Raw genomic sequence first — 26,154 nt, 5'->3', positions numbered from 1 at the left:
GAAGTTGAGGCACACACAAAGGGCCCTTTGTAATCCCAATTTTGAACAAAGCTGAGCCCTTCATTGAACCAGCTCCACCTGAGCAAACAAATTCCGCTCCCAGCTTTCACCCTCTGCTGGATTTAAGGAATTTTTTCCAGCCAGATTTTTTTCCAGCTTCTCCTGGCCCGAGGTTGGAGGGATTTGTGTCTCTTAGTGAGTTTTTTTGGGTTTTTAGTCACAAATGGGCCACATCATTTTTTCCCCAATTTTCTTTTGGGAAGATTTCCCCCTTTTCTGTCTTTTTTTCTCCTCTTCTTCATCCCAAGATCCCACAGGATTACGGAAAACCTGGGAATAACAGAGGGCTGCAAATCCTCTGAATTTTAGGGATTTTACTCCCTTCATTCCCAAATTCTGGAGCAGGAATGTGTCTGATCCCAAATGAGTCACACAAATTTTTTCCCACTTTTTTGGGGGGGAGATTTCCCCCTTTTCTCTCAGGCATCTCCTCCTCTTCTTCATCCCAAGATCCCATGGGATTCTCAAAAACCTGGGAATAACCACGGGCTGTGAATCCTCTGAATTTCAGGGATTTCACTCCCTTCATTCCCAAATTCTAGGGCAGGAATGTGTCTGATCCCAAATGAGTCACACAAATTTTTTCCCACTTTTTTGTGGGGAGATTTCCCCCTTTTTCTGTCTTTTTTTCCTCCTCTTCCTCATCCCAAGATGCCATGGGATTCTCAAAAATCTGGGAATAACAGAGGGCTGCAAATCCTCTGAATTTCACTCCCTTCATTCCCAGATTCTGGGGCAGGAATGTGTCTGATGCAGGGCAAAAACTGGAGAAAATACCATAAACACAATTCCAATGTATTTAAGATCAGAGAAGGCTTTTCCTTGGATCACACAAGCTCCAGGATCAGCCTCTGGACACCATCCCTGTGTCCAGGACACTGCTCCAGGAAGGAAAGTGGCATTTCCAAGAGCTGCATTCCACAGAAACCTCTGGAAGGGAACATTATTTGGGATTTAGAAGGGTACATTCCGCTCAGGGAGAAAATCTGAACTTGAAATTTCAAATAGTTTTTTTTTTTTTTTCCCAGGAAAAGGAAAAATCCCAACATTTCACCTAAGGAAATTGAGGAGTTTGATTAAACCTTCCTTTACTGGAGATGGAAAATTAAAGATAATTAATGGCCTGCAGACTATGCCCAAAGGTAGAATGGATGGAGCCTCCAGGAAGGCAGGAATTTGTATTTTGGGATGAAGAATATCCCAGGAATCTTCATTTCCAAGCCCAGCAGCAGGCAGATGGTGGCCTGGAAGCCCCAGGAGGGTGGAAAACCAGCCAGAGAAATCCCAGTCACCCATGTCAGGACGGCAGAGCCGTGGAAACAAGGAGGAATTCATTTGGGAATTGCAGCGGTTTTGGCCGGAGGTGTCTGACGGGGTTCAGGCTCCCAAATCCCCACAGGGAACTTTGGTTTTCCAGCTGTCCACGGGAGCTGGAGAGGAATTCCTGCAGCTCCAGCTGCAGCTCCTGGGCTTTGTCCCTCAGCTGGGGGAGAGGCAGTCCCAGCTCCCAGGAGAGGGGTGGAATGTTGGAATGTTGGATGGAGAAGTTCCCTTCAACTCCAGGGGGGGTTTGTGCACCCCAGAGCTGTCCCAGAGCTGCTGCTCCTCCCTCCTGGGGTTTGGGAGCACCAGGATGGGCAGGGGAGGCTGGAAAACCGGGAATGTTCCCTGGAGAGAGAGGAGAGGGCTCCAGGGAGAGCTTCCAGCACATTCCAGGCCCTAAAGGGGCTCCAGGAGAGCTGCAGAGGGACTGGGGTCAAGGCCTGCAGGGACAGGACCCAGGGAATGGCTCCCACTGCCAGAGGGCAGGGATGGATGGGATCTTGGGAATTGGGAATTCCTGGCTGGGCTGGAATTGCCAGAGCAGCTGGGGCTGCCCCTGCATCCCTGGAATGTCCCAGGAAAGGCTGGAGCAGCCTGGGATGGTGGATTGGAATGGGATGGGATTGGAGGTCCCTTCCCACCCAAACCTTTCCGGGATTCTGGGATCAAGGGGGCTCAGAATCCATCCCGAGGGATTTTTATGGAAGTTGGGGATGGAAAAGGGAAGGGAGACCCTTCCTGGAGTCCCGAGCTTCCCAGTGAAGCCCCCGGATCCCAAAATTCCTTCCTGGAGCGGAGTCGGGGTGGGGCTGGATCCAATCCCAGGCTGGGAGAGCTGGGAATGGAGGGAATTCCCTGGGAAAGGGAGATTGGGGTGGGATCTTGGGAATTAGGAATTCCTGGCTGGGCTGGAATTGCCAGAGCAGCTGGGGCTGCCCCTGCATCCCTGGAATGCCCAAGGCCAGGCTGGGCACTGGGGACAGTGGAAGGTGTCCCAGGAAAGGTGGGAACTGGATGGGCTTTGAGGTCTTTTCCCATGATTCATTCCATGATTTCTTCTTCAGCAGTTTAATTAGAGGAGTCAAATGAGAAGAGAGCGAAGCAGAAATGACCATGATGATGATGATGATGACTAAGATGATGACGATGATGACGATGACGATGACGCTGAGCTCCCATTCCAGCCCTGAGCAGTGGCACCAGGCCTGGGCTGGGTTTCTCTCCCTGCAGCCCTTCCAAAGCCCAGCTGAGCCAGCTGCCTGCTCTCACGTGGATTCCTGCATTCAGGGCTGACTCAGGGGCCATCCCTGGCACGGAGCTGAAGCCAGTCCAGGTGAGTTAAAGGTCACGGACGATGCCCTGGAACCATCCTGGAAGTTCTCCCTCCACAAATCAACGTGAGGAGAAGCAGAGCTGAGCACTGCTCAAAACACTCCGTGATGGATTGAACCGAGCTCGGAGTGGCCTGGCTGGAATATTTTAGGATCTGAAGAGAGCAAAATAAAGTGTCCAGCTGGTGCCAGCTGGAGTTCGTGGCCCTGTTTACTGGGAAGCTGCTCCAGGAGGGACATCCCAGCTGTGTCACTGTCACCCAGACAGGCCCAGGTTGTGTCAGGAACAGATCCTCGAGGGCTCTGTGTGCAGCAGAATTCCTGTGTTTGGGGCAGGGTGAGCAGCCAGACTCTCTCCTCACCTCAGCAGGAGCACAAAAGGTTAATTAGGGCAGGCTGATTCATACCTCAGAGTGATTAAGGAGTTCAGGGTTATGAGAAGGCACAAAAATAAAAGTTTGCAGATGTAAAACATCGAGGCAAAACAAATCCCTCCAAACTCAGGCCAACCTTGTACAGAAGAGAACAAACATTTCTGTTTTGGTACCCTGTGTTTGCTTCAAGAAATGAAATGTTCCAGGCTTTTCCCAGCAAATGATGGCACTGCCAAGAGAAAATAATTCTGTTCAAACAGAGATTGCCATGCTGATGATCCATAGGGAATATTTTTAACCTTCAAAGAGAGAAATCCAGTGGGATTTTCTAGTCAGAAAAGTCACCCCAACGCTGAGAGAGAAGCCCTGAAGGCAAAACCCGTTTGGCAACATAGCAGAGGAGGAGATGTGGCCCCAATAATCTTAATAGAGGAAGTTTGGGTAATTAATAGATAAGGAATTGATAAAGGAGAGTGGGCAGCTCGATTGTTTGGCTTTGGGAGCAGAGTAGGAAACGCTCATTGTTCCCCACCTTCCTTGGATAAACAGTGGGATCCTCCTGCCAGGATCCTATGGAAGCACTCAGCTCTTGGCCATATTTGTCCTGGGAATGATTTACCTCAAGTAAAGTTCAACAGCACTGCAAAAACACCCTCGAATCTTAAGGCTATTTGTCAAAAAAAAGCAGATTTTTCTATCGAGTCTTACGTTGTTCATAAACTTTTCACTGCTTCTCTTCACCAGATGCAGGTCGGGTTTTTTGTACATTGGTTTTTGCTGCTTGGTTTTAAGAAAGGAGGGGGGGGAAAGCCATAAATGGGATTTTGGGGTCAGCAAGAATGCAAAAGAAGCCACAAAGGGCGTGCAAAGAGCTTCCATCAGTCAGAGGGTGAGGCACAGCAGAGCAAATTCCCATTAATGTCGTTTTTCTCCCTTTTTCCTGTAAATCAGCACTGCCCAGTCAGCACCATTCGACAGCCTGCCCCCTTTTATTCCCTTCTTTTTGATGACTTCTCCAGGAAACTGCAGAAATGCTTTGATCTGGCAGGACTCTGAATTTTTTGGAAGTTCCAAAATAAATTCTTCAGGCTGGACAGCAATTTTTGTTTCCTTCCCCTCTGACTTCCAACCTCCTTTTTTTTTTTTTTTTTTGTGTGTTTTCAGAGCAAGATGTTCTTAAATATAAACCAGTTTTAAGATAGTGAACAGAACAGGAATAGATTAAAATTAGGTCTTTTCCCCCCAAACAATCAGTGAATCCTGCTTGGAATGATAAGAACAAGAAAGCTCCACAAAGAATTTTTGAATTTGAATGCAAAGCTTTTCTGCAGAGGAGAAAAAAAAAATATTTTCAACTTGTTAAGAGTTGATATTTCCACAATATCCAGAGGCTTTGGCTGCTGGAAGAGGCCTCCCAAGCTGTGTGCAAACAAAGCCTGCCTCAAGGCACTTAGGCTGGGCTTGTCACAGTTCCTTATCTTGCAAGGCTCCAGGGGAAAAGCTTTGCTTGAAGAAAACTCTATTGACAAACGTTTGACACTTCTAAAAGCAAGACAGAAGAACTCAGTATTTTAATTTGATTGAACTGGAAAATTTGGTGAACCCAGCCTGGAGTTCAAGTGGGATCCTTGCAGCCCTAATTAAATCGGGAGCAAATAGGATTAAACAGGAATGCTGGGTGGCTCTCTGGAAATGTGGTTTGAAAACTGCAATAATTTGCAGGGTAATTCCAATTTAGGAATTCCAGCAGGCTCCGCTTGCCAATAGGAGTTAAACAGGGATGGGAAACACTCCCAAGCAGGGATGGTGTTGGAAGCCTGGCTGCTGGGAATTTTAGGTTTTCTGTGCTGCCAGGCACTGACCCCCAAGAGAACACTGCACTGACCTGAGGCCGTGGAGAAGCTTCCAAAATGGAATGACAGAACTGGGATTGTGGGGGTGGAGTTTGGATAGAAGTGTGTGATACCACAGGGTGGCAAACTCAGAGTTTAAGGGTTTAGAATATACTAATAGATACAAAGCAAGCTGGAGGTTTTGGGGCAGAGGCTGCTCCTTCTCCTTCACCTCCTTCTCCATGGCTTTGGGTGGTTTTGTGTAATTGGATAAAAAAGTCCACATTGCAGGCATGGGTGGTTGGTTATTGGGTTAAAAGTGAAAATAATTGAGGTGCCATTTCTTAATTGGACAGTTTATCCTCAAAAGACTTTGTAGAGAAAAGTAGTTGGCCATTTTGTAGCTACAAAATTAGAATTAGTAATTCTAATTACTAATTAGTAATTCTAATTACTAATTCTGCTAGTAGAACGCTGTAGAACTCACCACTTGTAGGACTGTAATACAGATAAGAACTCACAAACATTTGAGTCTGAACACCAAACACCATCTCGAGAGCTTCCATCCCGACCCTGACAGAGGCAGGAAAGAAGTTAAAGAATCCACAGGATGGGACTGAGCAGCGCTCCCGTGGAGCTGAGAACTCCCTGTGCTTTTCTGGAATTGCCATTACTTTGTTCTTTTCTCTTGGCACAAGCTCTGCCTCTCAAAGGAAGCGCCTTGGAGCAGGTCGGAATTAGAGAGAGAACATTGGATCTGTGGTCAGTTTTGTGGGATTCACACTGGCTGGGAGGAGCGATTTTCCAGGCAGGGTTTGCTCCTGGCAGGTACTGGACTATCCCAGCAGCAATCCCTGAACTGGAGATAAGGCCTGAGGAGATTAAACAAGCGCTGATATCCCAGAATAATCACCCTCCTGACCTGCCCATTAACGGGCTCTCCAGTGCCAGCAGGGCAGCAGCTCCAGCTGAGGATTCAGGGATATCTTCCCACCACACACTTCCCTTCTGAGCCAAACATTTTCCTCCCTCTTTGCCCTCACACTTCCCTCCCCACTCTGCTCCAAGCAAATCCAAAGCTCCCTCTTAGGGTTGACAGGCAGAGCTTTCCATAGGAGAAAAGATATTTCAGGGGGACACTCAAAACTCCTCTTTTCCTCATCCCAACAGTGGGAAAAAAAACACTCCAGGCTCCTCTTTTCTCATCCCAATAATGGAAAAAAAGGGCACTCCAGGCTCCTCTTCTCCCTATCCCAGAAGTGGAAGAAAGGACACTCCAGGCTTCTCTATTCCCATCTCAATAGTGGGAAAAAAAAAAACACACCAGGCTCCTTTTTTCCTATCCTAATTGTGGAAAAAAGGACACTCCAGGCTCCTCTTTTCCCCATCCCAATAATGGAAAAAAATCCACTCCAGGCTCCACTTTTCTCATCCTAATAGTGGAAGAAAGGACACTCCAGGCTCCTCTTTTCCCATCTTAATAGTGGAAAAAAACCCCAAACCCACTCAAGGCTCCTCTTTTTCCCATCCCAATTGTGAAAAAAAAGGACACTCCAGGCTCCTCTTTTCCCCACCCCAATCCCTTTCCAGCTGTCCAGGTTATTCCAATGTTTGTGCTTCAGTAAATGCAGAGCAGCTCAGCAGTGACATGAACCAGGTACCAAAGGTCCTTAATCCCTGTGGGATTCTTGTTCCAGGGAATTCATTGATGCCCCAGCTCCACAAACATTGGCACTGGCAGCAGCAGAAGGTTCCACGTGAAAATCTTGGAGCTGGGATCACTCTGCAGCTGCACAGCCCATCTGGAACTGCCATTGTGCTCCATAAATATCCCAGAAATCTGTGCTCCAGGGAAAAGCCAGCAATCCTGGAGCAGTCCATGGAGGACAGAGTGGGCAGGAGATGTTGGAAGGACATTAAGGATCACCCAGTGCCACCATGGTTTTCCAGATTCAAGGAAATTAGGGATAAAATACCCAGGATTGCGAGTTCTGGGAAGTCTGAGGACACATTAAACCAAGAGAGAAACCTGGAAGATCCCACCTTGTCCATGGCACACTCAGGAAGCCACCTCACCTCAACAGTGGAAATTTTGGGAGAGGGTCAACGGAATCATGGAAAGAATTGGGTTGGAGAAAACCTGAAAGATTCTCATTCCACCCCTGCCATGGCAGGGACACCTCCCACTGTCCCAGGCTGCTCCAAACCTGTCCAACCTTGGACATTCCAGGGATGCAGGGGCAGCCCCAGCTGCTCTGGCAATTCCAGCCCAGCCAGGAATTCCCAATTCCCAAGATCCCATCCATCGCTGCCCTCTGGCAGTGGGAGCCATTCCCTGTGTCCTGTCCCTGCAGGCCTTGTCCCCAGCCCCTCTGCAGCTCTCCCAGAGCCCCTGGAATGTGCTGGAAGCTCTCCCTGGATCCTTCTCCTCTCCAGGTGAACATTCCCAGCTCTCCCAGCCTGACATTGGATCCATCTCCTCTCCAATTCATTCATGGACCCAGGGGCTTCACTTGGAATCTCAGGAAACCATGAAGGGTCTCCCTTCCCTTTTCCTCTCTTTTCTATCCCCATTTTCCATAAAAATCCCTCGGGATGGATCCTTAGTGTTCCAAATCCCAGAATCCCGGACCAGTTTAGGTGGGAAGGGACCTCAAAGCTCATTCCAGGGACACCTCCCTTATCCCAGGCTGCTCCAATCCTTCCTTGGACATTCCAGGGATGCAGGGGCAGCCCCAGCTGCTCTGGCAATTCCAGCCCAGCCAGGAATTCCCAATTCCCAATCTCCCATCCATCCCTGCCCTCTGGCAGTGGGAGCCATTCCCTGTGTCCTGTCCCTGCAGGCCTTGTCCCCAGCCCCTCTGCAGCTCTCCTGGAGCCCTTTCAGGCTCTGGAAGCAGCACCAAGGTTTCCCTGGAGCCTTCTCTTCTCCCACTTTTCTTGGACACTCCCAGGGATCCAGGGGCAGCCACAACCTCAGCTCCAGGGTCTCAGCACCCTCACAGGAAAGAATCTCTCCCTGATATTTATCCTAATTCCCCCCTTTAATTTGTACCTATCACAGCAACCTGAACCTCCCGATGCCTCAGAGCATCCCCAGCTCTCCCCCCACCAAACACCCACCATTCCATATGGCAGGAATAAACTCTCCTCCCCACACAGGCAGAGAGCTCCATTCCCCAAGCAGGCCAGAGAGGATTATGGCAATAATCCATCACTGGAAAGAGGAAAACTTTCTCCTTGAATGAGAGAAGAATGAAAGCTGCTGACGGAAGGAAGGAGCATCATCTGCTCCGTGAGTAAGCACATTCCCAGGATCTGCCACTCCGGAGCTGGTTGTGCTTTCCTTTCCTGGGCTGTGATGCAAACACCCAGGAGGAGGAGGAGGCAGGGCTGAGGAAGAAGCCATGCAGCTGCTGCCAAAATATTTTGCTCCTCAGCATCTACGCAAGGACTGTCCCTGCTGCAGGAGCAGCCCTGGCACGGGAGATGCAGAGCACAGGATCCTAAAAGTTCCCAAAGCTGGATCCCCCAATTCCCAAAGCACAAATTTAGGTGCTGCAGGGGCAGCTCTGGCACAGGAGATGCAGAGCGTGGGATCCCAAAAAATTTGGGTGCTGCAGGAGCAGCATTGGCCCAGGAGGTGCAGAACCCAGGATCCCAAAAAACTTCCAAAGCACAAATCCCCCAAAAACTCCCAAAGCACAAATTTGGGTGCTGCAGGAGCAGCCCTAGCCCAGGAGGTGCAGAGCCCAAGATCCCAAAAGCTCCCAAAGCTGCATCCCAAAAGTTCCCAAAGCTGCCTCCCAAAAGCTCCCAAAGCAGGATTTCCCAATTCCCAAAGCACAAATTTGGGTGCTGCAGGAGCAGCCCTGGCACAGGAGATGCAGACCCAGGATCCCAAAAGCTCCTGAAGCTGGATCCCAAAAGCTCCCAAAGCAGGATTTCCCAATTCCCAAAGCACAAATTTGGGTGCTGCAGGAGCAGCCCTGGCACAGGAGATGCAGAGCCCAAGATCCCAAAAGCTCCCAAAGCTGGATCCCAAAAGCTCCCAAAGCTGCATCCCAAAAGCTCCCAAAGCAGGATTTTCCAATTCCCAAAGCACAAATTTGGGTGCTGCGGGAGCAGCCCTAATCCAGGAGGTGCAGAGTCCAGGATCCCAAAAGTTCCCAAAGCTGCATCCCAAAAGCTCCCAAAGCTGGATCCCAAAAGCTCCTGAAGCTGCATCCCAAAAGCTCCCAAAGCAGGATTTCCCAATTCCCAAAGCGCAAATTTGGGTGCTGCAGGAGCAGCCCTGGCACAGGATCCCCAAGGCTCCCAAAGCACAAATTTGGGTGCACCAGGCCCTTGTCAATCAGCCCTGAACGAGGAGCTTGGGGCTAATCCTGCTCATTAAACCCCAGAACAGAAATAAAGCCCCCAGGCCATCACCACATGCCAAACTCAGCTCCCCCGTTCCCGGCTGGGGCTGATCTCATCTGTCCCCAGCTGCCCAGGCCCTCCTGTCACTCCTGCAGGACGGTGACACCTCCAGCCAAGCATTTGAAGCTGCCCTGAGGCGCCTCTCTTGCTGCAGGGGCTATAAAGGAACCCTGGGTGAGGCTCAGATTTAAGCAATCGGCTTTTAGGTGAAATGAATCTCGGTTAGGAGGCACCAGCTCCTGAAATTTCTAGACGTAACGTTCATAAATCCATTTTTGCCTCACTTGCTGGTGTCATCCTAGCTGGGCATTGATAGCAGGTACTTGGAAAGGCTTAGAATAAAGCCTGACTAAAGATTACTCAAAATAGTTCCTCAGCAATTTTAGTCCCAAGGTCAGCACGGAGTTCTGTGGTCTAGAAAAACCACCAGCAGTACAAAGAAAATAAAAATAAAGTCAAAATAAAAGCAGATTTGTCGATGCAAAGATGTTAGAAAATGCCATGAAGGAAGGTTGAGGCATCTGTGTCCAAGGAAAGAGAAAGGAAGCAAATGTTGGACACAGAAATCCTTTCAGGAAAGCAGTGTCCCATAGAGACTGGATGGGGAGATGAGGAATTTCCACAGAGTTTTTATGGACCAGAGTGGAGCTCTCTGGATGTTTAATGAACCACCGACCCCTCCAAATTAACTTTACCTGCCTTTTCTGCATTCCCACAAAATCAGCCTCTCGAGCTCCATGAGAACACTGAAATTTGTGAACGTTTCCAGCCAGTTCAGCTGGCATCAGTGGGATTTAAACATCCCTAAGTGTCACCCCCGTGAGCCCCTTCCCCTGGGATCCCTATTTTGAGCATTCCCTGGGGACAGGGGTCTGGCCAGAGGAATTCCAAGTGCCCAGAAGCCCAGGGAGCCAAGGAGGACCACGCTGCTTCAAATCCAGACAACTATTTTGAGTTCTTGTGGGAACTGAGCTTGATCCAATAAATATCAGGAGTTATCACAAGAGAACCCACAGGAAAACACACACTGAGTGCTGACAGACACAAATTCCCCTTTTTTAGCTCGGATTTAAAATGATCCGAGGCAGCATTTTTCCAGTTCTGCAGAAGCCATAAAATTCAGCGGGACTGAGGTGGGAGAGGTCAAATCCCTTTTTTTCCCTGCCAGTTTCAGTGGTGGGAATGATGCCCTGTGGAGGCTGAGCTAGAGCAGAGGCTGGGCAGAGCTAAAGAACAAAGCAGGGATTTATTCCAAGGATCTCCTGCATGGATCCACCGTGGGCAGCACCAGAGCCCAGCCAGGGCTGCACCCAAGAGGAACCAAAATGGTCCCAAAATGCACGAGCGCTCCCGGGGGCTCTCACTGGGATCAGCTCTGCTCCATTTGCACCTTGCAGTTCATTGTCCCATTCCAGCTTTAGCCCAGGCACTCCCATCCTGCTTGTTTTTCTCTCTCCAGCCCACGCTGTTTGTGCTCCTGGGCCTGAGCTTTGGATCATTTGTCCTTGGTGCCCAGCTGGAGCAGGAATTGTTTTGTCTCCCTGCTCTGTGCACAGAGCTCGCCATCCCATAATGTGAAGCTCAGACCCACACACTAAAGCAGCTCAGAAACTGAAAAATATAAAAGCCAAACTCTGGGGCATCAGCAACACCCCAAAGACACAACTGAGCTGCAGGACTCCTGCCAAAAGTTATCCTGGTGGGATTGGGATGAGACTGGACAAGGACTGGAAAATCGATAAATTTGTCAGATGAAGCTGAAAACTCCAGAAGTGGTGGAGTGAAGGAAAAAGGAGCCTCACAAACGTCAGCCTTGTCCTATTTAGCACCCAAATCATTGTTGGGAGCAGCACCTGGGGCAGAGGGGCCTTGTCCTTAGGGAAATTCACCTGGCTGGCTTCAGCAGGGCTATAAAAAGCTGCCCTGCATTGCTGAGGGGGAGTAGCATTTATCCCACAGGAGAAAAAAAAGAAACGAGGGCCAGGAGTAGATTTGGGCAGGAGAACAGTCTGGGAATCCTGGAGGAGAAAATGGAGCTGAAAGGAGCACAAGAATAATCAGAAAAAATCCTGGAGGAGAAAATGGAGCTGAAAGGAGCACAAGAATAATCAGAAAAGAGCAGGAGGCAGGAAATGGCTGCAGGGTGGAGCTGGGGTTTGTAATGTCTGTACAATTTCAGGGGAAGATGGAAGAGAAGCAGGCCTGGCTGGCTGGGTGGTAAAGCAGCACCGAGTGACTTCATATTTTAAATATTTATACATTACAAGGAGCTGAAGGTGTACTTTGCTCTGACAAGAGTTTGTTTAATGCTTTTACTTTTCGAGGCACAGTCCCTTTCATTGTGCCCTTGCTAAATGGCAAAAAAGCAAACACATTTAGGGCTGATAGGCCGGGCAGGAGCCAGCAGCAGTGACCTGGGCTCAGGTGACACAGCCAGGAGAGCTCCTGTGCTCCAGCAGCGTTTGCTCACTTTGATTTCATTCATTTCAAGCCCTTTCATTGTGCTTAGGCAAGATGAATTCCCTTTCCTCAGGCTGTTTTAACCTTGAACCTCCCTTCTGCAGCACTTTGGAGATCCCTGGATTCCCTTCTCCTGCAGCGTTTCAGCCCTGAACTTTGGGAGAGGCGTTGGAATCTGTGTCTGAGCTAAACCTGCACTCACAGAACCCCAACAGAAAACCAAAAATAAAATTTTCTCAGCCCTCCCTGCCCCTCTGTGTGTGTTTGGGTATCTCCTGATTTTCCTGTGGCCTTCCTCTCCTTCCTGGTGGGAAAACAAGAGAGGAAAATCAGCTCTGCAATGATTTGGTTCAGGTCCTGGATGGATTTTCCAGCTTGAGATCCCTTCTTTTCTCCTAATCTACACATGGATGGTGGCCAGAACAGGTCTGACTCAAAATCTCCTTGTGGGGAAGAAAATCTTGGATTTTTTTTTTTGGTTGTCTGTCTGTGGAGGTTTTGGAGGCAGGAACAGGTAAAGGACAAAAAGAAAGGCCTGCAAAGAGGATAAAAAGAGCCTCCTCTCCTTCCTGGTGGGAAAACAAGAGAGGAAAATCAGCTCTGCAATTGTTGGTTTTTTATTTCCAACATGCAATGATTTGGTTCAGGCCCTGGATGGATTTTCCAGCTTGAGATCCCTTCTTTTCTCCTAATCTAGACATGGATGGTGGCAGGGATCACGTTTCACTCAAATTCTCCTTGTGGAGATGAAAATCATGGATTTTATTTGGTTATTTACCCATGGAGGTTTTGGAGGCAGGAGCAGATAAAGGATAAAGAAATAAAAGGCCTGCAAGGAGGAAAAAAAAAAAAAAAAAAAGAGCTCAAAACTGAGACAAAACAAGAGTGGAGGATTAAGAAATGCAGGAAAATGCAGTTAGTGCAGCAGACGAGGAACTGCTGCCTCCAGGGAGAATTTTATGGAGCCTGGCAGGGAAAAGCAGCTCAGGGGCCAAGGCAGAAAACACGAGGAGAAAGGGAGGAGAGTTCAGAGCCTCTCATCTCTTTCCATGGCAGAAATATAAATACACCTGAAGTTTGTTTGCAGGTTTGAATCACAGAGTAATAAAGAAGTTTTATTAAAGCATTACAGTAATTCCTAGTTCTTACAACAAACAAACCAACCACCCACACACAAAATAAATCTCCCAGGGCAGGGGGGAAAAAGCAGATTTTTTTTTTTTTTTTTTTTTTTTTTTAAGAGAGGAGAAAGTCTGTTAGACATGGCCACAGGAAAACCATTATTGAATCTCCCTCAGCTCAACCTCACCTTCAGGAGAACATTCCTGGACAGTGAGTAGGAAAATTAATCTGTCTGTTCTAAAGATTATTCACAAACACACAAAGAAAACCGATTTAAGCTGCAGAACAAGCTCAGAGCTGCCCCCCTGATGTGGAGGAGTGACAGTGCAACAGCCCTGCTGCAAGGAGATAATCACCAAAAAATCGAAATTAATCTAAAAACACGAGGGGCTTGTAGGAATTCAGCAGTATCCAAGGAATTCAGCAGTATCCAAGGCAGCTGCTGCCAGGATCGCTGTACGAAGTCCCATGGAACAAACAGCAAGGTCATTTGTGGAGGAACCTGAGTGCACGTCATTAATTAATTAATTAATGCTTCCTAGTGCTCTCTGGGTAATATTTTTCAAGCAGTTCAGAACAAAACGGTTTGGGGTTGGAAAGGCTCTTTAAAAGTTCCTCCAATTCCATGGGCAGGGAATGGAATATTTAACGGAATATTTACATGTGTACATCCATTCCTTGTTCTTTTAATTTCAATTTTGCAGCTTGCTTGCTTCAGCTGGGGAACTTCAGCCCTTTGCTGGGAGAGGTGAACATAATTCCAGGGTTTCTCCACACCTGGAATGCCAGGAAATCACTATCCCAGGCTGCTCCAAGCCTGGCCTTGGACATTCCAGGGACAGCCACAGGAGGAGTTTAAGGGACTCATGAACACAACTGGAATGTAAAAAATCACCCCTAGGAATGAAACCACTCAGATTCACTGGAAAAGCTCGTGTGTAGAGGTTCAAACCTGGATTCACTGGAAAAGCTCTTCAAACCCGAATTTAAAGTGAGCCAAGCTCTGTAACTGCTCCTTCTCCCCGAGGCAGACACGGAGCAGCTCCGGAGTCTGGAGACCTTGCTGGGTGTGTGGGAGGGAAATCAGTTTAATTGCACCTTGATGCAATCAGCTCCTGTGGTCTCTCAGATGCTGGGATCAGCACATCCGGGGCTCTCCCAAACCACCCAGACAACTTTTGCTCAGGAGCTTTTAAGTGAGGACCCAGGTGAGGAACACTCCCAGCCCACCCACGTGCTCAGAGCCTGGAGCATCCTGGACACCTTCACCTGCTTCCTTTTTTCTTTTTTTACCCTCCCCAGGGAACCTTGGAGTTGCAAAGGTTCAGGAAAGGGCCATGGCAGCAGGCAGTGTGGGTATTTGAGGATATTTCAGGATATTTAAAACCAGGTTGGACAGGGCTTGGAGCAAGCTGGGCTTGTGGAGGTGTCCCTGCCCATGGGAAGTGAGGAATGAGATGAGCTTTAAGGTCCTTAAAATCCTTTGGAGTTTTCCAACCCAAATCTTTCTGTCATTCCATAAATATTCATTCAGTGCAGGAAAGGGAAAAAAAAAATCACCTTGAAGTATTAAGGAATTATTTCCTTTCAGCCTTGCTGCATTTGACTGGGTAAAATGAAACCAATCCCAATTATAGGAAATATTAAATATTTCACCCAAAGCAGGAGTGAAATTCCAACGCTGTGGTTGGAACGGAAAGGAAAAGCTCTGATTCCCAATCCAGTGGTGACACCTAGAGGGAGAGGAAAGGAATGAAAAAGGAATTTTTGTAAAGCTCTGCCTGAGCCAGAAGTGGCTCTGGAGTCCTTTGGTTCATCCTCTGGAAGGAGAAAGTGCTCCAGGAAAAAGCAGAGGGCAAAGGGAGAAGCCTGAGGCTCTTCCCGAGGCTCCTGGGGGGTCTCTGCCTGTTGGACTCGGGGGATGCAAACCTTGGAGCCTCTGGAATAACGCCCAGCAAAGGGAATCCTGTTTAACCCTTTCCTACTAAACCTCCCCTCCAGCCCCACCCTCAGGGATGGATCTCCACCAGGCTTTTTTTGGGGGGGGGTTTTAAGCTTTTCTTTTTCTCTGTGAAGGAACTGTTGCACCTCAGAGACATCAGAGACCCCGAGGCCACGGCAGCTGGGCAGGAATCCAGCCTGGTGCCGTTTATCCTTGGAAATGCCTGCTCAAACCTGCAGGAAAACTCGGCCTGGAGTTGTTCCTCCACCTCCACACGAGGTGGGGCCCACCTGGATTTGCAATTCCAAAGAGATTTTTGGTTCCGTGCCTTTTTTTTTTTTTTTTTTTTGTTTAGTCTGGGTTTTCTTTGGCTTCACCAAAATAAAGGGGAGCAGAGAACCACCCAAATGGGAGCTTGTAGGACCTGTAAATGTGTTTTATAAAATGTGTTTTATATTTTCAGAGCATAAACCCTTTTTTTTTTTTTTAAGCTCCTTGACAAGCACAGGGTGCTGCTGAAGGAGAAAAAAAAATCTCCTTGTCCATCTGGGATCCATCCAAACATTTGAGAGTCAAGGCTGGAATAATTGGGAGTTTTTTCCTCACTCTTAAAATTACTGGGAGAGCCTAACCTCTCTTGAATTTCTGGGCACATTTCAAAGGAGCCCAAAATAAAATTGCTGTGATCAAGCCTTGCCTTCCTGTCCGGTCCCAGCTGCAGCTGAAGGTTTGGGCAGATAATTAATAGCAATTCCCAATTAATTCCAGTTAGGGCAGCACCTTTAATGAGGTGTTTCCCTCCTCACCAGGATGTGGGAAGTGTGGGACCACCACAATCCAAGAGATTTCCTGGCATTCCAGGTGTGGAGAAAACCCTGGAATTATGTTCCTCTCTCCCAGCAAAGGGCTGAAGTTCCCCAGCTGAAGCAAGCAAGCTGCAAAATTGAAATTAAAAGAACAAGGAATGGATTTACACATGGAAATATTCCATTAAACTGCAGCTGCTTTCCAGGAAATTTGTATAAAACTAAGGGAATAGAACAGCTTCAACTTAATGACCTTTAAATACCTGACCATTCCTTCCCAGTCCTGTTATCCCAGACATTTCTGGGAATAATTCCTATTTCCATATATTATTGCTTTATCTCTGCTTTCCTTTCTTGGGCATTTGGAAAATTTCCTTTAATTTTTGTGGTTTGATGCTCCCCAGATCCCAAATTTCCTGCTGTTCCCTCAGGTGAGAGCAGAGAGGCAGAAATGAAAGTGTAAAATACTGACAGGAAAAGAAAAGGAAGGAAAAAGGGAAAAAAAAAAAAAAAAAAAAAAAGAAAATGCAAAAAGTGATGGAAGTCAAATAGGAGTGAAGTTTTCCCAGTATCCAGAGGGGAAATTCTTGTAAATCAGCCAAAATGGGAACATCCCATGGCAGTCAAATTGCCTGGCACTTGAAGTCAATCCATTCTACAAAGCAGTTTAGGGAAAAATCATGGAATATTCTGCGAAAATCAGGGAATTTTGCCATCAGTTCCACTGAATTTGCTTTTATACCTTAGCTCCGTTTTAAGAGATTTTTTTTTTTTTTTTTTTTTTTTTTTGGTGAAAACCCCACCAAGAAAAGAAATGCAAATCAGGAAAGGAAACAGTGTCAGCAACCTCTGAGTACAAAAAATGTCTGTAAAACTGGGTGGTCCCAAATTTATAATTTTAAGATCTAAACTCTGTTTTTTTTAACCAAAATTCCTCTCTCATTCCTGAACTTCCAGTCCCAAATTTATCCCCACAAACAGCACCATCCACTAGAAATGCCAAGAGATCCCATCTCCATCATGATCATCTCACAAATTATAGAAATAAATATATATTTGAAATTATTACCCCCAGATCTCCAGCAAAGATAAGCCCTTACTGAGGAATTCATTTCTAAAATTAAGCCGGGCAAAGACTGAGGAAATCTTTCTTTTCAGGCAATAAAAATTTCCCTACAGCTTATCCTGGGTATTTAAAAAATATTTTGGTGCAAACAAACCCTCTGATATTAAAAAGCAAAATTGAAGAACATCATCACCCTCCTGAAGACATGAGGAAGATCAAGAGGAATTTTGCATTTCTCTTGTCCTGCTGTTAAAGAAATTGCTCCTGGGAAGTGGAGGAGAAGGGTGCCAGATTTATTATTTCAAAGGAGCTGCAGGGAATTTTAGAGTTGGGCATTCACTTTGGATTTCTGGGAAAAGGTCATTTGCTCCCATCCTGTTCCCAAAAATTAAATCCAGAGGAAGAGGAATATTTTGGAGTCCTATAGGTCGGGCTTTACTTGGCAGAACTTTGGGGAGACAAAATGAAAGCCGAACGAAATGAAGGGAAAATTCCCAATCCAAGCCCAGGTGAAACCCTTGTGGGGATGTGGGATGGGGACTGAGCATTCCTGCCCTGGCCGGAGCAGCAGCATTTTAGGGATTTCACTTGATTTCCCTGGGCTTTTCCCTGGAAAAGCAGCAGGGCCCATTCCATAGGAACAGGAATAAGGGGAGTATTTGGAGCACACAGCTCAATTCCCCAGCAGAAGCTGAAGTTGTCCCACAGTTTTCCACTGGTGGGGCAGCAGCACAATCCTGCCCTTTTCCCACCATCCTGACCAAAGTGCACAATTCCTCCTCCTCCTCCTCTCTTCCCACCGTTATTGTTTCCCAGTTTCCCTTCACAGTCACCAGTTCCAGAAAAATGACCAGATAATATTGGCTTTTATGTATTAGCCTATGCATGCTGTTAGTGATTGAAAGTATTTAGAAATAGGATTTAGTGTTTAGAATAAGGATTTAGAAATTTTTTTAGATATAATATAATATAATATAATATAATATAATATAATATAATATAATATAATATAATATAATATAATATGTAATATAATGTAATGCAATAATATACTATAATCTACTATATTCTAATATACTATAATATACTTTACCATAATATAATATAAAATATAATAAAATATAATATAATATACATATATATACTATACTATATATATAGTATATATATACACTATATATACTATACTATATTATACTATATATATAGTATAATATAGTATATATATAGTATATATTATATAGTATATATATAGTATATATTACTATACATATTATATATATACTATATTATATATAGTAAATATAATATAATATAATATAATATAATATAATATAATATTTATAATAATACAGTATATAAGAAAATAATATAATTATTAATTTATTAATACTATAATAGATAACAATTACAGAGTGCATAGGATATATCATATATATTTTATAATATATAACGCATACTATATATAATATATATATTAAAATATAGTTATGTATAACTATCGAATGCTACAATAAATAATGATAAATATTAAAATGCAAAAGCCATTCCCATCATTTGGGATCAGCCAGTTCTCCTGGATTATGAGGCTCGGGGGCTTCTCCTTGTAAAAGCCCAAGGCCCAGTCCATGAAGCTCTTGTGGGAATCTCTGCACGAGACTTTTTATCTCTTTCCTCAGCACATTCCCAGAGATCTGAGATCAGGAGCAGCAGCTGTCAGACTCAGGGAATCTGGGAATGTGTTTAGGCTGGGAGAGCACGAGGAAAACCTTCTGTAGGCTCTGTTTTGGGAACAGCTCTGAGCTCCATTCCTGTCTGAGCAGGAAAAGAGTTTCGTTTATATCATTTGTTCATTTAGAAATTATTAAGTATTTTAACCACCTGCCTCAGACACCAGGAGCTGCTCTGCCACCCAGCTCTGCTCCAAGTGCTTTTTTTATAAATTAAGTATTTTTTTCTTTTAATTAAGAATTACTGCAGCTCCTCACAAGGAGAAGAATCTCCTCTGGGTTTTTATTTCACTGGATCAAAAAGCACTGAAGGGCTCATCCTTATCACCAAGGACGTTTTTCCATTTTTTTGACGTCTGAAATTCAACCCCCCTTTTGAGGTTTCCCATTCTGCAAAGCACCTGCCATGAGCTTGGCCAGAAAATATTAATTAAAGCAGCACAAACAACTCCACTGGATGTTGAGGATAATGATTTGTGAGGGAAGATAATTATTTGCTAAGTGTAGCTTGACTTCTGCTTTACAAGACAATAATGAGCAGTCTATCATCAGCATAAAGTAATTAAAAGCCTGGTGTTAAGATAATCAACATTTACACTGAGGGATGGCAAGTGCTGAAAGGTTTTCCTGGGTTTTAATCACTGCAGCATGGTTTAAAAATAAGAGTTTACAGGTATTTTCTTTCTCCTGTCTTTAGCTCATCTTTCCTATGAGAAAATTCATTTTCCAGCATTTCCAAGCACGGAGAAACACCAAATTGCACTGGGAAGAGAAGAGATTCCACAGGGCAAAAGGACATGAAATTATCCTTCAGCTTGGTTTATGCATTCTGTGTTCCAACACATCCTAACAGAAAATCCAGGAATTATTTCCAGAGCTGCTCACACCTTCTCTGTCCCTTGGAGGAACACACCAGGTACAAGAGATGTCCAGTGAAATCAGGATTTCATTCCACTTCATGAGGATTTTAATAAACCCGGGCACTCAAAACGTAGGGAAAGAGAAAGGTGACCTTAAAATGTTTCACTGGACACTATTCTATAGCAGAAAAAAAACCCCAAACCATCACAAAATCACAGCCAAATTCACTCAGTTTCAGGGATCATTTCTTCCCAGCCCTCTCCAAGATTGTGGAATTCTTGTCCAAGGAACAAAGGACACAAGTGGGGTTTAAATACTTTAAAACTCTTATTGGATTTTTTAATGAGTGATTCCACTCAGTTTTAGGGATAATTTCTTCTCAGTTCCTGGAAGATTGTGGAATTCTTGTCCAAGGAACAAAGGACACAAGTGGGGTTTAAATACTTTAAAACTCTAACTCGATTTTTTAATGAGTGATTCCACTCAGTTTTAGGGATAATTTCTTCTCAGTTGCTGGAATATTGTGGAATTGTTGTGCCAAGGAGAGCTGAGGAGAAGCCCAAGGAACAAAGGACACAAGTGAGATTTAAACACTTAAAAACTCTGAATTTTTTTTTTTTTCTTTTAATGAACGATTGCACTCAGGGGTAATTTCTTCCCAGCCCTCTCCCAGTTGCTGGAATATTGTGGAATTGTTGTGCCAAGCCCAAGGAACAAAGGACACAAGTTGAGTCTTAACCCTTAAAAACTCTTATTAGACTTTTTTTTTTTTTTTTCTAATGACTGATTCCCAAAGTATCAATAGTCTTTTCCAGTAACTTCGGGCCAAAATATGGATTCCTAATTTGGGATACTCTGCTCCCCTGGGAATTGTTTGAGGCCTCTGGAAGGACAACTGCCTGCAGTGCTTGTGGGTTCCTCACGCTCCAGACACTCCCAAGCTGCTTTTGGAAAAAAATAAAAACAACAAACTACTGGGAATTGGAGCCTTTGGACATTTTCTGCAAGCTTGGAGCTTCCAATTATGCTCAAGTGCTGCATTTTAATCACCACCTTCTTCAGGGGAGGAGAAGTTTCCAGCTTGGGTGAACTTTGAAGTGATAATGGCAAGGAAAAGTGGGTGTTTGTACTCTTGGGGAGGCTCTCAGCAGCCCTAGAAAATCTGCTGGAACAGAGCTTTAATCGCAGCCAAGATCAAGAGCAAACAAACATTGCTGCCAGAAAAGCCATAATTAAGGAGAAGAAAGGCAAGAAAAGCACCAGCATCAAAAGCACTTGGCCCTCACAGCAGTGAGGTCAGTGGCCAACAAACAACTGCCTTTAATGGGATAAATGTGGCGAGGGAATAAATCAAAGGCAACTGGATTTATGGCAGCTTGTGCAGGTGATCAGGGAAGATTTTGAAAAGCTTTTCTGAAATCTATAATTCAGGAAGGACTCTCTCTTGAGATGCCTCTTAAAGCCAATCCTGGTGATGAGCGAACAACAAATTCCTTGCAAACAAAGCTCCCCCTGACAAAATTCCTGCATGGATGGGAAGGGTTTTGTTTCACATTAAACCTCTCAGGCTGCCACCAAAAAATTCCACCTTTCTCCCTTCTTCATCCCTGCAATGCCCTGGCCACAGGGAAAGGTGGACTTGACTTTTTTAACAAAAAACTTGACTTTTCTAACAGGTTCAAAAGCAAAGCAACTCCCTAGTGGGGCTGAAGGCTTTGGGGACTCCACCCTGGGCAGCAGCTCAAGGTTGAGAGTTTGGGAGAAAACCCAACCCAAAAGTCTGAGCTCTGCTCCTTTGGCAGCCTCGGGGTTGATCCCAGAAGGAGCTGCCTGGCCTGGCTCTCCCGGCCCCGAGCAGCTTTTCCACCTTCCACCCTCTTGTGACCTTCAGAAAAACGCTTTTAATTCACAATTAGCCAATTAATCGGGATTAATCTCATTGGAGTTGATTGTTTCCAGGTGTCAAAGAGAACAGTTGGCTCTGGAGAGAGATCAAAATCAGCTTTCCAAGCTCCAGGCCTGCCTGGGGTGGGAGGGTTCCTTCTCCCAGCTGGAAGGAGCTGCTCCAGAGCCATTCTCTGGGAAAAAGATGAAAGTTTCTGGAGCAGGAGAGAGGCCTCAGCTTTATTCCCATGGGTTCCATCAGAAAAGCTTCACCTGGATTCACCTCCAGATTAGAGAAACAGGGAAGTTGGGAACAAGATTAGAGAGTAAACAAACAAATCCCACAATAAATGGAGTTTTATCTGTCCCGGATTAAAGGTTTTGTCAGGTTTTTTTGTTATCTCCTTGCAGCTAGAGTTGGGGTGAGGAAAAGGTTGAGAGAAAAACACTCATCCACTTGTGCCCCTAGATTCTGGGAAAACTTCTGGAAAAAGAGAGAATGTCTCCTTGGGAAAGTCATTCTTTACTTTTCCTTCTGAGCACTCTGCAGCTTCCTCTGCAATTACCTCTCACTTTTGAACGTGAAACACAAGAGCTGCAGGTGCACTGCCGGGGGGGGGAAGAAATGAAAAGATAAATAGAAAATGAGAAGATGTGAAAAGCAGCCTCAGCTCAAACATTCCCTGTTCATAACTGGGTGAAGTCACCGTCTCCAGCACAGTCTCCTCCCTTTTTAGACACCACAAACAAGAGGCTGCTACAAATCGCCTGTCCCTTCCCACCTCGCTCTCTTTTGGGAGCATCAGGAATCCTCCAGCAGCACGGCAGGAGTGAAATGTGATCCTTTACAAATACCCCACTGAAGCAGCAGATCGAGGCTGCTCAGGAATGTTGTAGCCCTGAGAAGTCAAGGCTAATAAAGGGAATTACCTCGCCCTCTCTTAGTTTGACACGGGAGACATTTATAGAAGTGATACAGAACTTTTAGCTACTAGAAAGTTGTACGTGCTTTTGTGAAAAAACATTTTAAGGAGGAAAGACACCCCGGAACTTTGTCTTTCTCTTCTAGCAGGCAGCTGCTATGCATGAGAAAGCCACGAGAAAATGTTTTTTTTTTTTCCTTATAGAGAAATCTCCATAACATCAACAAGGAGGACTTCTCCTCCTAAGGAAACGAATTTTAGAAGTGGTAAACTGACTGAAATTTTAGGTGTTGTTTCTTTACATTGTCAGTGGGAAGAAAGGCTGTGTGGGGTGGAGAAGCGTTCTAAACATTTTGTTCCGATTTTTATTACTCTTTTAGTTACTGTTAATAAGTTTTTCTTCATACCCTTTTAAAGTTTTAAGCCTACTTTGCCTTTCTCCTACTCCTACTTCACAACGAGTCCCTTAAAAACTCTTAATTCTTTTTTATTTGATGAATGATTCCACACAGTTTTAGGGATAATTTCTTCCCAGTTGCTGGAAGATTGGGGGAATTGTTGTGCCAAGGAGAGCTGAGGAGAAGCCCAAGGAACAAAGGACACAAGTGAGATTTAAACATTTAAAAACTCTTATTTGATTTGTTTTTAATGAATGATTGCACTCAGGGATAATTTCTCCCCAGCCCTCTCCCAATTGCTGGAATATTGTGGAATTGTTGTGCCAAGGACAGCTGAGGAGAAACCCAAGGAACAAAGGGCACAAGTGAGATTTAACCATTTAAAAACTCTTATTTGTCTCCCAATTGCTGGAATATTGTGGAATTGTTGGACAGCTGAGGAGAAACCCAAGGAACAAAGGACACAAGTGAGGTTTAAACATTTAAAAACTCTTATTTCTCTCCCAATTGCTGGAATATTGTGGAATTGTTGTGCCAAGGACAGCTGAGGAGAAGCCCAAGGAACAAAGGGCACAAGTGAGGTTTTAGCCCTTAAAGACTCTTATTTTTCTTTTTAATGACTTTTTCCACTCAGTTTCAGGGATAATTTCTTCCCAGCCCTCTCCCAGCAGAGCTCCAGGAGCCTCCGGATTCCCTAAATCCACGCAGGAAGCGAGTGCGCTGCGAATGAGCCAACACTGAAACCCACCCCCCTCATCAGCGCACCCACCAAGAGATCTCAAAGCTGAACAAAACCTCAAATTAGCGAGCCAAAAGCACGGCACCAAAGGAGAGCTTCTGCCCGGTTTCACACTGAAAGCGCCGCGCCCTCCACCACTGCTGCGGGGATTTAGGGAGTCCGAGGCTCCCGGAGCCTGGGCTGACATTGGAGCAAACTCAAATCTCAAAAATCCGGAAAAAAACTCAAATCTGGAGCCTGCCCAAAGGCAGGCTCAGGTTACGGGGCTGGGGACAAAAGCTCCTTCACGGATGTGCGCACACACGCTCAGGGCCGAGGCGAACCAGCAGGGACTGAGGTCACTTGTCGTGCATATATTGAATATATTTATGGTTTAGCAGGGAGTGGAGGCCTTGCTTAAATCCCAGTCAGACCCTTGAACGTAAACCAGATTTTGGCTGAAGTTTAAAATATGAGTGCTTCCAGATTTTGGTCTGTTTTTTTTTTTAATTAAGAAAACAAACCGTCTGTCACTCTGTCCCCAACAGCTGCAAGGTTTAAACAACTGAAATTCTGTTGTTGGTGGTTGGGGAAGCAAACAGCTCAAATGATGCCAGTTGGGATTTGGGAGATCCCATCTGGATCCTGGGAGCAGCTCTGCCTTTCCCAGGACAAGGAACAGCAAACTGGGGCAAAATGATGCCCGGGATTAATAAAGAGAGCAGGGGGTTCAGCCTGGGAAAGGCAAAAAGGGATCCAGGCAAGGGGGAAAAATGGATTTAGGGAAGGGAAGAAAGGGATCCAGGCAAGGCAAAAAGGGGGTTGAAGGAAGGGGAAAAAAGGGATCCAGGCAAGGTAAAAAAAAAAAAAAAAAAAAAAAAAAGGAGATCCAGGCAAAGGAAAAAAAGGATTTAAGGAAGGTAAAAGGGGATCCAGGGAAGGCAAAAAGGGATTTAAGTGCTGTCTAGACGATCTAAAAAGGAGATCAAACCAGAAGCAGACCCTTCCACATGCACAAGCTGCAGCATGGGAAATTTCCAGTCAATCCAAGGAAAATTGTCCCCCAGTGAGCGTGACCACTGAGAGGTAAGAAAATCCCTGTCCTTGGAGGTTTTTAGAGCTCACCCAGCCAGTGCCAAGCTGACCTAAATTTGAAGCTGGGCAGGAGATCTCCCAGTTAAACTCTTTCTTTATTTTAAACAAGCCTCAAGCAGCAGCATCTTGAGCTGCTGTGCATCACCTCGGGTGTCCAGATGTACCTGCATTCATCCCTTTCTAGTTTTATCCCAATCCCTTTGGCCTCACCCAGGAGTGCTCGATCATCCCAAAGCACCAAAGCCTTCCGTTAGGCTCTGCTTTTCTAAGTGTTTTAATTAGGGAGGCTCCAGGTTGGTTTTTCAAGAGCACGTTTCTATGAAAACATTTCTTTTTCAAAGCCTGTTAAACCCTTCTGCCACCCAGAGCTCCTCGATGCTTGCAAAACCCACGCTCGTCAAGGCTCATTTTGCTTTTATCGCCTAATTAAGAACATCCACTCCAGCCCCTGGGAAATTTTTAACAGGTTTCAAAGCAAGGGATTGCTCCACTCACCTTCCTCGCTCTCATTTCCATGGAAAAATGAGGCTGGAGGAAAAGCAGGAGCATCTCTCACCCCTCCAAGCCAAGCTGGGACGCAAAGGTTGATCCCTGCTCACGCCCAGGAAGAAATTTCTGTCCAAACACAGCGTTTGGAGGTAGGAAAATTCTGTGCTGAGGTAACTAAAGCCACTTTGGCCAGATACAAGAGGTTTCCACATCATCTGCACGCTTGGAGAAGTCATCTCCTAACCTTGAAGGCAACAGAAAATCCAAACCTCTGCTGGTCTGGGGCTGTCAAATCTGCTAAAATTCTCAACACACCCAGGTAACATTTTGGGGTCAACACAAATAAAACGAACTGAACTTCAGGGTAATTTTTTTCGCAAGTTTCATCCAGGGTGTGACCTCAGGAAAAAAAAAAAAATCTCTCAAGTTTCACACCTCAGAGTAACAGTATCACACATCTCACACAGGGGGTTAAAAAAATCAGAATAAAAGCACAGCTGGTGCTGCGGTGGATTTTATGCCCAGATGATCCCAGCCCTGCCCAGAGAAGCTGCGGCTGCTCCTGGGATCCCTGCAAGTCCAAGGCCAGGCTGGAGCAGCCTGGGACTGCCCATGCCAGGGGGTGGCACTGGATGAGCCTTAAGGATCGTTCCAACCCTTTAAAATTGCGTGCTAGGAGCACCTACAGACCCCCCTCCTCGTTAGGGGACATGTTATAAAGCTGTTAGAGCCTGAGGAAAGAAGCGCCCATCTCATGAGGCAGAAAAGCAAAGGATTCTCCCACAGCCCGCAGGAGAGGAATTCCCCACAGGAGATGGGAAGGAAGGGAATTTCCCTGGAAAAATCCCCTCACAGCCGGCCGGGGGTTCCCTTCACAAGGCAGTAAGGAAGCTAAAGGGACCCTCCTCACACAGGAGACCGGCGAGATCTCCTCCGAGGGCGCACACGCCCCGCGGGTCACCCTCAGCCCCTCACGGAGGGGGACGCGGGGGGATCGCGACTCCTACCGGCTGCAGGAGGCGGCCACACCGGGCGTGCCGCCCGCGGGGGGCGAGATGCTGGCCCTGCCCCGTCTCCTCCCAGGGGGTTTCTGTCCCAGGGGCTCTGCCTCCATGGGGATGGGGACCGGGAGCGGGGCTGGCGGCGGCGGCGGCGGCGCCTCAGCCCGGGGAGAAATGGCGGCGGCGGCGGTTTGAAAATGGCGGCGGTGGCGGCGGCGGCCAATCAGGAGCCGCGGGGGCGTGGCCGGAGGGCGGCGCGGGCTGTGAGGGAGGCGGCGGGCGCGGCGCCCCCTGGCGGAGCGCGCTGCGGGAGCGCC

At 46.3% G+C, this 26,154-nt stretch overlaps 1 protein-coding gene across 1 annotated transcript in view; it reads right to left on the bottom strand.

Moving 5' to 3' along the window:
* NET1 (neuroepithelial cell transforming 1) overlaps positions 1-26,028 on the bottom strand; it is a 56,704-nt gene extending 30,676 nt beyond the window's left edge. The window contains exon 1 of the mRNA XM_053978962.1: positions 25,844-26,028. Coding sequence (XP_053834937.1) covers positions 25,844-25,950 — 107 coding nt within the window. The 5' untranslated portion in view covers positions 25,951-26,028. The remainder of the gene's footprint in view (positions 1-25,843) is intronic.
* Between the last annotated feature and the right edge of the window lie 126 nt (positions 26,029-26,154).

This window comes from Vidua macroura, chromosome 5, assembly GCF_024509145.1.
Source record: "Vidua macroura isolate BioBank_ID:100142 chromosome 5, ASM2450914v1, whole genome shotgun sequence".
In the NCBI taxonomy this organism is placed as follows: Eukaryota; Metazoa; Chordata; class Aves; order Passeriformes; family Viduidae; genus Vidua; species Vidua macroura.
This window is presented reverse-complemented; position numbering and strand designations above follow the sequence as displayed.